This window comes from Cuculus canorus, chromosome 2 (assembly GCF_017976375.1).
Source record: "Cuculus canorus isolate bCucCan1 chromosome 2, bCucCan1.pri, whole genome shotgun sequence".
Classification (NCBI taxonomy): domain Eukaryota; kingdom Metazoa; phylum Chordata; class Aves; order Cuculiformes; family Cuculidae; genus Cuculus; species Cuculus canorus.
The window spans coordinates 141602391-141615364 of record NC_071402.1 but is presented as its reverse complement, the minus strand read 5'-3'; the positions used below and the strand labels follow the sequence as shown (position 1 = coordinate 141615364).

At 38.0% G+C, this 12974-nt stretch overlaps 1 protein-coding gene across 1 annotated transcript in view; it reads right to left on the bottom strand.

Annotated features, from left to right (window-relative positions):
- Nucleotides 1-721: 721 nt before the first annotated feature.
- ARMC3 (armadillo repeat containing 3) overlaps nucleotides 722-12974 on the bottom strand; it is a 63108-nt gene continuing 50855 nt past the window's right edge. The window contains exons 15-20 of the mRNA XM_054059086.1: nucleotides 12746-12914; nucleotides 11161-11261; nucleotides 9993-10088; nucleotides 5012-5203; nucleotides 2397-2559; nucleotides 722-931 (exon numbers count right to left, since the gene is read on the bottom strand). Of these exons, the coding sequence (XP_053915061.1) occupies nucleotides 722-931; nucleotides 2397-2559; nucleotides 5012-5203; nucleotides 9993-10088; nucleotides 11161-11261; nucleotides 12746-12914 (931 nt within the window). The remainder of the gene's footprint in view (nucleotides 932-2396; nucleotides 2560-5011; nucleotides 5204-9992; nucleotides 10089-11160; nucleotides 11262-12745; nucleotides 12915-12974) is intronic.

Below are 12974 nucleotides of genomic sequence, written 5' to 3'. Positions count from 1 at the left end.
TGGCAGCACCATGTTACCAAAGGCTGCAAGAAATACAAATTCCCTGTCCAAAACTGCTCCCTGCTCCGTCTATTTTATCCTCTAGTGAAAAGCAAAGAATTTAAAGGGAGATTGCAAGCAATAATGTATCAATCATCGGTCTTCTCTGTGCCAGGTCAAACAGTATTTACATTCATCCAGAGCATGTTATTATCCCTAATTATTAACTCTGTCAAGAAATATATATGGGATGTTTTCTACAGAAGCTGAAAATATACTATTATCTTAGTTCTTGTAACTCTCAGTGCTTGGATTATTTCACACAAGAAATTGTCCAGTTGTTCTTAGGTGACTTGTTATTTCACCAGGTATCTTATTTTCTTGCTTCATGGACATATAATTCCTATAAATGTGCATGGCAATTAAAGGAGCATAAGAAAAAAGAATATACTCTATTTTGGAAATAATTTAAACCTATTTAAGAAGCATTATAGTGTTAACACAGCAAATACTAAACCAAAATTTAATCTCTAGTTTTACTGTTTAGTCTTAAAAAGTACCAAAACATTAACAAAATTTCTAAGCATTGAAGCATACCTAAAATATGTTTAATTAAACGTTTAGGACAATGTACGAGATATGCTTCTTTTTAATAGCTGGACCTGAAACCTCTTCTGTTTCATAAATATGAGCACTGCAAGCATCTTTAAAATAGCTATTTTAGCAAAATTTGTCAAGATGATTAAATATGTTCGTACTGATCTGCTGCTGCACTTCCCTGTTTTATCAAACAGCCTGGATTAAACATTAGATCTACAATATACTTTTTAGGAGGAAGCAGAAGCCCAGCTATCCCTTTAGGAGGGGCATCGACCAATTCAACTTCATTCCAAGCTCTGTTATAGCCGCCACGAACTAAACTACAGCCAATGCCAATTCTGTCTGCTATCACCTAAAAAAAGAAGGAAAAAGGAGTTAATCACAATTAATACATTTAGCTTGTGTGATATACAGCAAGGCGAAGAGATGCTTAAGAAGAAAAATATCTGAAAGGCCAAGAGCTTTCTTGAAACAGACCTTGTAAATCTCTAGTGTTCCAAACTGCAAATCTTATTGTTGGTTCTGCTTAGAAAGTGCAGGCTTTTAAATGTTATTTCTACCATATTCTAGGCACAACGTATTCATTTTAGCTCTTTTCAGACACTGATACATTTGCTTATCAGCCAGTCCTTCAGATCTTAAATGGAGTGCAACATCCACAGTACCCAGGAATGTTTTTTCTAGTTGGAAGACTTATTTCTGAATAACATTTTGAAGAATGGTCTACACAAGCAATGAGGTGTAGGTACATCGCACACATATACCTAGAATGAAATATGAAGTGTAAAATTTTAACATTTCCATCAGTGTAAGTTTAGGACTGCTGCTCCACTCTGAAGCACACTCCTTACTTTTCAGCCCCACGAATTTGGAAAGCAATGAAATGTGAGGCAAGTGTCTGCTAGATGAAACACCTGCCTCTCCTTTGTGCTGTGCTGACAGACCTGTAATGGCTTCCAGCTACAAAACCGCTTTCTCAGAATTCATCTGCTGTGAAGGAATGAAATCCTGAAAAATGTCTTAACTTGTTATGAATAGGCAAGGATATTCATTGCTTAGGCTGCTTTGGCTTTAAGAGCGGTGATCCATCCCTGCAAAGGTTTCTTACAACAGTGAAGGATGCTTATCATCTAGCACTGAACATCAGTGCTGCTTTAGCATAATTAATTCATGCCCTGAGCCCTCTATAAAATATGTTAGGATTTTCTTCTTTCTCTATGCATACTATAACTATGGGATTGTGCTTACTATTTCTTAGGTGCTTCCTGCTTAATGTGCTAGGCCATGGCTTCTCTTTTCCTTTCCATCCAAGAAGGAGGAAAGTCCAGCTACCCAACAGCCAATGAAAAAGGATGGGATAGATAAGCAGGCTGCAGTAGTACATCTTCATGTGAAGACAGAAAAAATTAATTTTCCCTGTCTAAGAAACTAGAACATAAAAGCCATTATATACTATCATAGAATACTGGATGGATATAAAATAAACATTGTCTCAACAAATTTACATTTGGAAAAAAAAAGAAAGCTGCATAATTCAATATTTTTACAGTTTACAGAAAATGTAAAATGTTTTGACTCCCTATCAAATATTTTGGCTTTTTGCCATTTATCAAGTATTCTGCTGATATCACTTAAGACAATTTAATGACAACAAGAACGTTTACAGAAAGAAGCGATGCTGGCTTTAACTCACTGAGAAGTCAACATTGCCAGTGAAAAATGACTTAAGTGTACACAAAAGATTTTGCATTAATATAAATATTATATTACACATATATTTTAGTTTATAATATCCATAATATCAATAATTAATGTACCTTGAAAAGTAAAGCCCTGTGGTAGAATGTTCCTTTTTTGATTTTCCCAATAGGCACAATGTTGCATTTCAGCTCAAATTCTATTTCACTTATGTGAAGTTCCCAGCCGAAGTCATGTAGTTTGTCTTTTTCTATTGGGCCACCCATCTTGTCTGCAACAAATCTGTTCCAATGCATACTGGGATCAATTACATTTATCATTCCTTTTGTATTTAACACAAAAATGTAGTGAAATGAAATGTATACAAGCAATAAGTGAATGACATACAAGACATACTTTTGCTATGTTTCCTTTTATTGCTCTATTTAGTAACTGGTATTTTAAATATGCTCACTGTTGAATACAGGTAGCCATAACTCAGGTCATTCACATTTGTCACATATGTAAACCATGGTGCAACAGCTGTCAGCAGAGATTTTTGAGAGGCCCAGTATAGACCCAAAGTCCTTAGGAAAAATCACCTACAACAGTGTAATAATTACTGAGGAAGTAGTTCAGAAGCTAGCGTTCATCTTTACAGCTCACAGATTAAGCAAGCTATGTATCACAATCCCCAGCCTTTCCACTTGTTTCAAATAGTAATAAAGGCATGAGAATATATATGACAAAAATAAAGCTGTAGGTAATGATCCTAACATAGGAAACCAGCTATATCCAAAACCGGTACTTCAACTTCTATGTGTGCTTTCTTATTCAGTGTTAGAGTAACAGTTAGACGCGATGATCTCAAAGGTCTTTTCCAACCTAAATGATTTTATACTTACATTGAAGCCAATATTCGGGGGATGCGGAGTATGTCTTTATCCATTGAAAAGAATGGCTCAAAGAAACAGGATATCAGAATTCACAATCTGTGCAAACGTTGCCAAAGGCATATCTTTGGGGTGATTGTGCACTCATAGGATTAAGCTCCTACCATCTCATGCAGAACCTCCGCATCCCCTGTGTAGGTGTTGTAGAGCTGACATGGGAATCGCAAGCCACCACTTCAGACAGGGAGCTAAAATCTGCATCACCTCCTCTGCTGTAACTGTGAACAGGTCTCTGTCCTCACAGTACGTGCCAGGGAACCTCAAAGGCTGTATTTCTCGAAACCTGGGGCCTCACGAGGTACTGGTCACAACAGCATGGGTACAGGGAGCTATCACTGAGCAAGCAATTCATGGTATCTTGAAGCTGGGAATTACTGCATAAGCCTGAAGAAGGGGAGGCTCCAAGCAGTCACTTGCCAGCCTTCTGTAAAGACAGCAAAGCTCCCCAAGCCTGCACGCACACCACTCTCACGTGCGCACAAAGATGTGCTGTGACTGTTTAAAAGGAGAGAGCCAGCACAATCGCGTGTTCCCTCATCCACCACGGGCTCCCTCCCCGGAGAGCACAGCAGGGACTCTGCTCAAGCTGCCTGGCTGCCCAGGGCTGCTGCAGCTGCCTCCTCCTCCCCTTCCTATTCAACACACGCTATTCAGGCAGCCGCTTAAAATGGAGCATACACATAAAAATCCCCACAGAAAACATTCTACTTAAATTTCCTGTGATTGTTTTGCTGGGTTGTGTGTCTGCAAGTATTTCACTGGTATGTTTGAAGAGCAGATTTGAAAGAGCATTTTATGGATTCCACCTTGGGGGAAGCAGCATGATTTATACACAGCTGGATAGTTAAGGATGAATATCTGTCCTGTAAAATTTGGCAGTCAACAGAAAAGTCATTCCTCATATCTTATTGGACCACTTAATTAAAAATTAGAACTAGTAGAAGAAACAAATTTTGTGAGACTCAGTGGGATCTGATGCCACACTCTCCAGACCCAGGAGGCAGCCAGGAAACTGCTAAGATAGTAAAGATTAAACTAAGGAGAAGATGAAAGCAGACACACTGCTTGGAGGTGACAGTGATTGGTGCCCACGCTATATACTCAGTGTAACTAATGAATCAAATATTGATAACAACAGTCTGTACATACACCATCACAATATTCTGGCACTATTAAATCATCAGGATGTTAATTACAGTAGCACCTAAAAACTACACCTGAAATATGTCTCATGCTTTTGGCTCTATGGGAAAACAAAATACAAGAAAGTTTCTGTCCCAAGGGGTTTCCAAACGAACTGGGTAAGAAAGATTGTAAAAGAAAGAACAGATACATACAAGTTACAACAGTCTCAGTGTTAGGCCTTTAGGGTTTTAGTGTAAGGGTTTTAGTCTTTAGTGTTAGGGTTTTAGCCTGTGCATTTAGGCTCTGCAGCACCTAGGTCTCTCTTGTTCCTTGATATAGACGTTAGCTGGAGCTCATATGTTCATTGGAAAGGATCAGAACAGCTATATAAATGCAAAAAACGCTGAAATTGTCCATATGAATATTTTCAAAATGAGAAATCGGTATGCTTTTGTTGTAATTTATATTTTTTTTTTAAAAAAGTGACCTAATTACAACAGAATTAGAAAGAAGTAGCTTAAAACCAAAAATTACGTTAAATTCTGGACCGAAGCTGATTTGGATTCCCATTAAGGATGGGAAAAATATCAAATTTGGAAAAGTCCTTGGATAAGAAAACTGTTATTTCATAATTCAACCTATTTGCACTATTTATGGAAATACAACTTGGTACTCACCGTGCAAGAGCCACAACCTGTTCCCGGGTAGTAGGTAGTGGTAGAATGGTTTTGGAAGCACCATTAATGTAATCCATTAAAATGAAGTCAGGTGGTGGTTCCCAATGTGAATCTTCTAGATTTATTTCATCCTGGACTTTAATCTGAGGAACTTCTTTCATTTTTTCCTCTTCTTTTTTCCCCCTCCCTTTTCTTACATAAAAAACAATACACTTATTTAGAATAGTGTAACCTCTAAAGTCCAAATTCTAATACAGTAGTTCTTCAACAGGACATTTTATACAAACTGATTCTGGGAGACAAGTAGGGGGAATATTTTCTCTTGATAATGACTAGTTCAAAACCTACAAAGCTGTAGAAAATATTTGTGGAGCACATCCTCAGGAGATGGTTAGGAGCTAAATGACGCTAGCTTCATATTAATATTCCTGTAAATTCTCATTTTATGTTTGTCTCTGGCTCTGATATGCTTTCCCCATATGTGTATTATCTAGGGGAGAAGACACCCTACATACAGCTACATAATGAGTGTTTGGAGAGTATATAGAAAACATGTTTGGACAGTCATAGTTTGGTTGCATATGGTCATGAATTAAAAATCATGAACTCCCATGTATTTTTACTCAAAAGAAATCTGGACTTCAAATAAAGCAACAAATGGTATCAAGAGCAAGGCTGAAATCTTGACAGGACATGCCAAGTGATAGCCTCTGTACTTGCAAATCCATGCACTTCAAGCATTATACAAACCACAACATGTTTTTTCACAAGCACCTACCAGAGGTATCAGTGAAATGCTTGTTCTGCTTAGCTGGACTGCTGTGCATTTCACAAGTTATAAAATCTGTATCTTGCCAGAGGTATCGTTAAGATCTATACAATTGGACAGCTTAGGATTTTTCATTTGTGGGAACAAATGGAACTTGTGTTTTGTAAGCATTATGTCTTTTTTTCAGCATAGGTCCTGAATAATTCTAGAAATATGACAAAATGTCTTTCCTTTGTTTAGCAGTTCAGACTTATTTTTTTTTAAATCCATAATTCTTCTGGCACTCCTGTAAGGAAAAAACCCAACTAAATAAAGTACCACTTGGGTATATGTCTCCAGGGCACACTATCATTATTTTATGCTTTTCAAAAGATTCTTAACATTTTAACAAAGAACAGCACTCTGAAGATGGAAGGCACTGGACAAAGCAGAAGAGCATATACCATTATCAGTAGTCTAATTCAAGCAATTTGTCTTCAGGATACTTTGCAAATTTTTCTTTTACCTATTGAGATTTATCATATTCAGAAAAAGCTCTTTTCATAGATTTCATAAAGCATATTATTTTAGAAGGATAACCAATTAAGATTTAATCTTCAAATTATGGAAAATTAACCACCCTCTCAAATAAACCTTTCTGATTATTAATTACACTTATACTTGAAAAAAAGCAGACAGTTTTCTTTATCTAGTGTGACTCTATCTAACTATAGCCAGGGATCTTACAATGCTAGATTAAGCAGCTACCTACTTCTCCATTTATGTAGTTATGATTATGGTTGAGAATACCCTGTTTAATTCCCCTCTGAGTTATTACCACCCCTCTGGTGTCTGACTTACCAGGTTTTCAAAACAACACTTTCTAAAAATAGTGTAATTCTTATTCCTTGACATTCTCCCTGTTTGTCCCCTGCTCTTCCTTTCTTTCTCCCAGTACTTTCCTTTCCCTATGAAAAGTGCACCGTTAAATGATAGCACTATAGCAGGAGAATTTGTTCCCTTTTCCTTTCTACTCAAGTGACTCTTGAAGTATTCTCCTTCTTTCCAGTTTTCAGGAACAAAAGATATGAGAAAGATGGGTTTGAACAATGGTTTGCTGGTTTTTTTTTTCTGCTTCATATTCCTCTGCGGTATGACTAGGTTCTATTCCCTCGTGGAATGGTTGATATAAGGTTTTGTTCCCCATCTGTCTCTACTCTAATCCTCAGCTCTTCAGTTCACCATGTCTATCTAGTATTTGTCTTATAAGGAACTGTGAAGTTGCTGTCTTACAGCTCAGTGCTATAAAATAATCAGTAACTACTACAATAAACTTCTGCTATCTTCTCCCTATCCTCTTTTATTTTATCCCTGTTTTATTTACTGATGGGAAGTATAACATCAGGAAAAAAATCACCCCCCTTTCCCAAAGCTGTTTTACTATTCATGAGGTGTACTTCCTGCAAGTGCAAAGGAACATTGCAAAGGAGAACTCATGGCAGTTAATAGTCTTCAAGCTGTTTCCGATTCCTGTTGCAAATTCAGTACAAAATTTCACTGGATCACCAAAGACTGAGGAAGAAGGCAGCCAATACAATATCCTGCTATCAAAAGACAGTCATGACACCTATTTCCTTTGGGTTTTTTTTGCATAGCTTAATGCCTTGACTGTCAGTAGAAAATGCGTAAGTGAGTATTGGAGAGTATTCCCTTAAATGATGTACTGGAACATAGCATGGAATGAATGCACATTTATCAGTCTACATTGAATACTATCTTCCAGCCCAGTCCATGACTATATCAGGTATGCAGCTGCTTGATCAAATATGTTGCTATCTGTCTATGCAAATATACATCATAGGTACTTCCTCTACATCTAATTCAGACGCTCTGAGCAGGTAATTACAACCGCCCTTTCTCTTAGCTTTCAACTATAGTTTATATAAACTAGTATCACTTTTTCAAAACAACGGCTTTAAACTGAGTTCAGTAGTACTTTGCAAAATAATGATGATCAGAAACATATGATCAAAGGAAAAAAATATGTAGGAAAATGTCTAAGCGTGTTTCAGACTTGGAGTCAGATACTGACCTTCAAGTAACTCCCATATAGCTCACAAATTAATAACAATGATGTATGAATTATGAATTCCAAATGAATGGCAACGGGGTTATAAATCATACGACTTGATCATGACATTCAAATGCAACGCTCCTACAACGGAGACTCCATCTCTCCCTTTTTTTCAAACTCTGCAATGCTTAGCATTTTGTAATGCCTGCCACTCACATTAAGAGCCCCGAGGCATGTCGAAGGACCCTGACCATAAAATAAGGAAAAAAAGGAAGTCAGGACCAGAAACCAGTATAAAATGGTCAACTCACTAAGTTGGCTAACAGAGAAGCCGAGGAGAGGTTTAGGTTATATAATGTTCCTACGAAGGCTGTGACACCATTCCATTGATGGGAAGGAGGCTCTATTTGGACTGGTTTTGAAATTCCTAACGTTACCCTGGAATTAGGCATGTAGACCTGTCTTCTCTGAAAGGCACTGTTGTGGTTGTGCTGCTGTTCTACAGAGAGTTACCGGTTCAGCTGAGACACCATGCTTCTGTTTTCTTCTACAGGAACAAACTAAGAGTCAAACATTTTATATTAAAACTCATCAAGACAGGGACTAGAACTTTGGTTTCAACTCTCTCAGATACATGTCCTAACAGCTGAAGTAGAAAGTGCTGTCTGTTATGCTTCTTTGTTAGCAAACAGCTACGATGAACCAGAATGAGACTGCTAAACACCAAATATCATGCAACCATCTCTCTGCAGGTAGGAGGGGCAGGTTCAGATCCACTATCTGTAAAAGAAGGAAATTGATTTCCCACAAGAAAGTCAGAGATTTTCCCTAATTGGTATGAACAGACATGTCCATCATATCAGTTCCACAAAAAGGACTGCAGGGCTTCGCCTAGGGTATGATATGGACCAGAGGAAGCCTTGCAAGAGTAAGGCATTTTGGGGTTTGTTGCTGTCAAAACTGGAACAGTTCTGAGCACACCCTTCTCAGCTTTTAGTCACCTATGGAATTTCACTGGAAGAAATTTAATCTAGAAAGAAGGATGCATGTAGGCAGTGTAGGAAATTTTTGTGGGTCTAGGTTCTAAACTGAGAAAGGACTTCTACCCTAACACCTTTGTCTTGGTTGTCAAGCTGTAAAATAACAGCATTTCGCTGCCTTCTAAGGATACTGAAAGGAAAAACCAACCAAATAAATGGGAGATGTTAAAATACAGCATGAGGAGGGAGGACAAATAGTTACTGAGATCATAGAATCATAGAACAGTTTGGGTTGGAAGGGACCTTAAAGGTCATCTAGTTCCAACCCCCCTGCCATGGGCCCGGACACGTTCCACTAGATCAGGCTGCCCACGTCCCCATTCAACCTGGGCTTGAACACCTCCAGGGATGGGGCATCCACAACTTCCCTGGGCAACCTGGTCCAGTGCCTCACCACTCTCATAATGAAAAAATTCCTCCTTATGTCTAGTGTAAATCTGCCCCTCTCAGTTTATAGCTATTCCCCCTAGTCCTATCACTACAAGCCTTTGCAAAAAGTTACTCCCTAGCTTTCCTGTAGGCCCCTCAGGTACTGGAAGGTTGCTATAAGGTCCCCTTGGAGCCTTCTCTTCTCCAGGCTGAACAACCCCAACCCTCGAGTCTCGGCCTGTCCTCCTATGGGAGGTGCTCAAGCCCTCGGATCATCTTCGTAGCCCTCCTCTGGATTGGTTCCAACAGCTCCATATCCTTCTTATGTTGAGGACTCCAGAACTGGACACAATACTCCAGATGAGGTCTCACAAGAGAGGAAGAGAGGGGCAGAATCACCTCTGTCGTTCTGCTGGCCACGCTTCTTTTGATGCAGCCCAGGATACGGTTTGCCTTCTGGGCTGCGAGAGCACATTGCCAGCTCATGTCGAGCTTCTCATCAACCAGCACCCCCAAGTCCTTCTCTACAGGGCTGCTCTCAATCACATCACCCCCCATCCTGTGTTGAAAGCACGATAGACAAAGGAAGATTACTGCAATTAGGAGGTGAAAGAAAGACTCTGAAAACATAGTTCACATTATATTTGAGCATTTGTACTCTAAGAAACCTGCTGTAACTATTTTTAGAATTCTATATCTGATGATAGAGAGCAATAACAGACCATTGAGAAGTAAATTTTAATACCACACCTTGCTTTTTCTCTGCTACATTTTCTTGACACAGAAGGTGACAAGACAGTCTGTTCGTAAGATGAATCTTGTGCCTTTTCCTCTACTGCAAGGACACTGAAATGGAACAAGATGTTCTTGCAGATTATTTGCAGAGATAGTATTTACATGTTAAGCTATGAAAACAGAGTTCTGATTTTAAAGGACAGTAAATATATCCATAGGAAGTACATAAGTGGAAGAAATAACATAACCACTAACAAACTGGATACTGGTTCAGGGATCAAAAATGAAACACAGAATACCAAACAATGGACAGAAGAGTAACTGGGGATAAGACTGCTGCCAAGGCAAGAAGCTGTATCAAAGTCAAAAAAAGAAAACCTAATAGATAAAGACAACTCTAGGGATCAGCAAAGAACATGGAAGTTTAGTTTGTTATAGATATTCTCAGACATCTTTAAGGTGTCATATACAAGCTTAAAAGGGAAACTAATGATACTGTAAACCGAATATGTCGTGTTGACAGAGAAGGAGGTTTCGGACTTGCAGAATATTGGTAGAGCATTCTTTGATCTCTGAGACTGTTTACAGGAAATGAGTCCCAGTTAAACAAGCCCAATACCAACTTCCTGCATTCAAATCTGAGAAGATTTGTTAGGCTCGCTTCAATTTAAACAGAGACGAAATGGACACAGGTTCTTTATGAAGCCTGAAAACTTAATGCTTGGCTTTGTCCTGCCTCTTGGGATGTTCTGCTTAAAACTTCATGCATTTGTCTGTACAAGAAGACCATAAAATCACAGATTTCATTGTTGCATGTTGACTTTCAAATTAGATGACATAATTACTATGGTAGATGACAAGCTTTGTTATAACTAATAAAACACTGGATGTCCCACCATCAGGAAAAGTGTTAAATGAATGAATCTTAATGGCTAAATTAAAAAAAAAGCAAATCAAATTAATAAATCTTTTCCATCTAGAGGGAAAAAACCTACTTTCCGAATTCCTTATCTTATAAAATACAAATCTCTTGTCTTCTAGGACATGAAGCACTATGCTGAGATCTCTCTATTTTATATATGTGTGTATACATACACACTATGTAATTTGTATGAGAAACAGTGGAAAAAACCAGAAAAGATGAGCTATTGCAATAAATGTTGGTAGATCAAACATGACTCACTCTTCTTGTGGTTTAGCATTAATGAAGATTATGGCCTGACGCTCAGTAAGCTCTTGTATACTTAGTTCCTCCAAAGACAAAAATTTCACTCCATGTTTTATCTACAAGAAAATTAAAATAAAAGATGTTCTGTTCAGTTAAAGATGAAAAGAAAAAAAATATAAAAGATACTTAATGAGTAATTTTAAATTCCTCATCACTCAAAATATGTGAAATTGGTTTCTTTTTAATTTGCATTTTCTTAAGCTATTTTCTTAGAAAAAGACTCTGTAAAAATAATTTAAATTATAATTATTGTTACTATGTCATTCCAAACAGTTCTAAAGTAAGGAAATATTCTTGTCTCTGAAGGTTTTACTACACAGGATAGAATTTTTAAAAGCAAACCAAGTGCTTTAGGTGGAGGTATTTCACTGATTTTCAGTAAGAGTGGTATTTCTAATTCATTTGGGCATTTTGAAAAGTCCTTCTCAGATTTAAACTGAACACAGCACTAAAAAGTGATACATAATAGAGTCATTCTTTGTATATAAACAGTGCTTTATGAGAGAAAAGGTCATGACCAAGGTGAAAAAACAAACTCTCTCCTTTACGTAAAACTTAACAAAGTTAAGTTAAGGAAGTCCATAGGTGATTCAGTATTAGATGAAGTATACTGCACGGAAAGAGACTAGACCAACTAAGGTCTGAGAAAGGATCCAGAAAGGAACTAGGAGCTGCACAGCTTACATAGGATGGGGTAGAAGATTGCAACTAGGAGACAGAATGAAGATGATGAGATTTCATCCATGAAGAAAGACCACGGAATCACAGAATCATAGAATGATTTGGGTTGGAAGGGACCTTAAATTCTACTCAATACCAACCCCCCTGCCATAGGCAGGGAGACCTCCCACTGGATGAGATTGCTCAAAGCCTCATCCAGCCTGGTCTTGAACACCTTCACGGAAGGAGCATCCATGATTCCTCTGGGCAATCTGTTCCAGTGCCTCACCACTCTCACAGAAAAAAATGTCTTCCTAACATCTAATCTAAATGTACCTTTTTTCAACTTAAAACTGTTACTCCTTGTCCTATCACCACACTCCCTGATAAAGAGCCCCTGCCCGGCCCCCTTTAAGTACTGGAAGGCTGCTATAAAGTCTCCCTGGAGCCTTCTCCTCTCGAGGCTGAACAACCACAACTCTCTCAGTCTGTCCTCATGTGGGAAGTGCTCCAGTCCTCTGATCATCTTTGTGGTCCTCCTCTGGACTTGCTCTAACAGATCCATGTCCTTCCTGTGCTGAGGGCTCTAGAACTGGAAGCAGTATTCCAGGTGAGCTCTCACAAGAGCAGAGTAGAAGTGCAGAATCACCAGAAGTGACCTCCTGGCTACACTTCTTTTGATGCAGAGAAATAAAATAAATCAGTATTAAAAAAAAAGATAATAAAAAAAATTCATATAAAAGCTGGGAAACTTCAGCACAAGAAAACGAAGTATTTTATGTAGCCAGATTCTGGATTTTGCTATAATGCTCTTAATTTTCTAAATCAAGAAGAAAATTTTACACTTTTTAAGTAGAGTCATTTTGTTAAAGTAGCTTACCTGACCACAATCATAGAATCCATCAGTAATGATATTACTTGACGATAAATATCCCATCCGGCTGTACTTTTGAGGAAGATTGTTATCAAGTAGCTTTTCCACAGCAGCTTCACTAAATTTATTTTTGCGGCTTGTTGATTGATTAATTTCTTCTAGGACATCCAAAGCACTGTTAAACATAATATAAAGGCAAATTCATCATTAAGTACCAAATATTTGTTATTATACA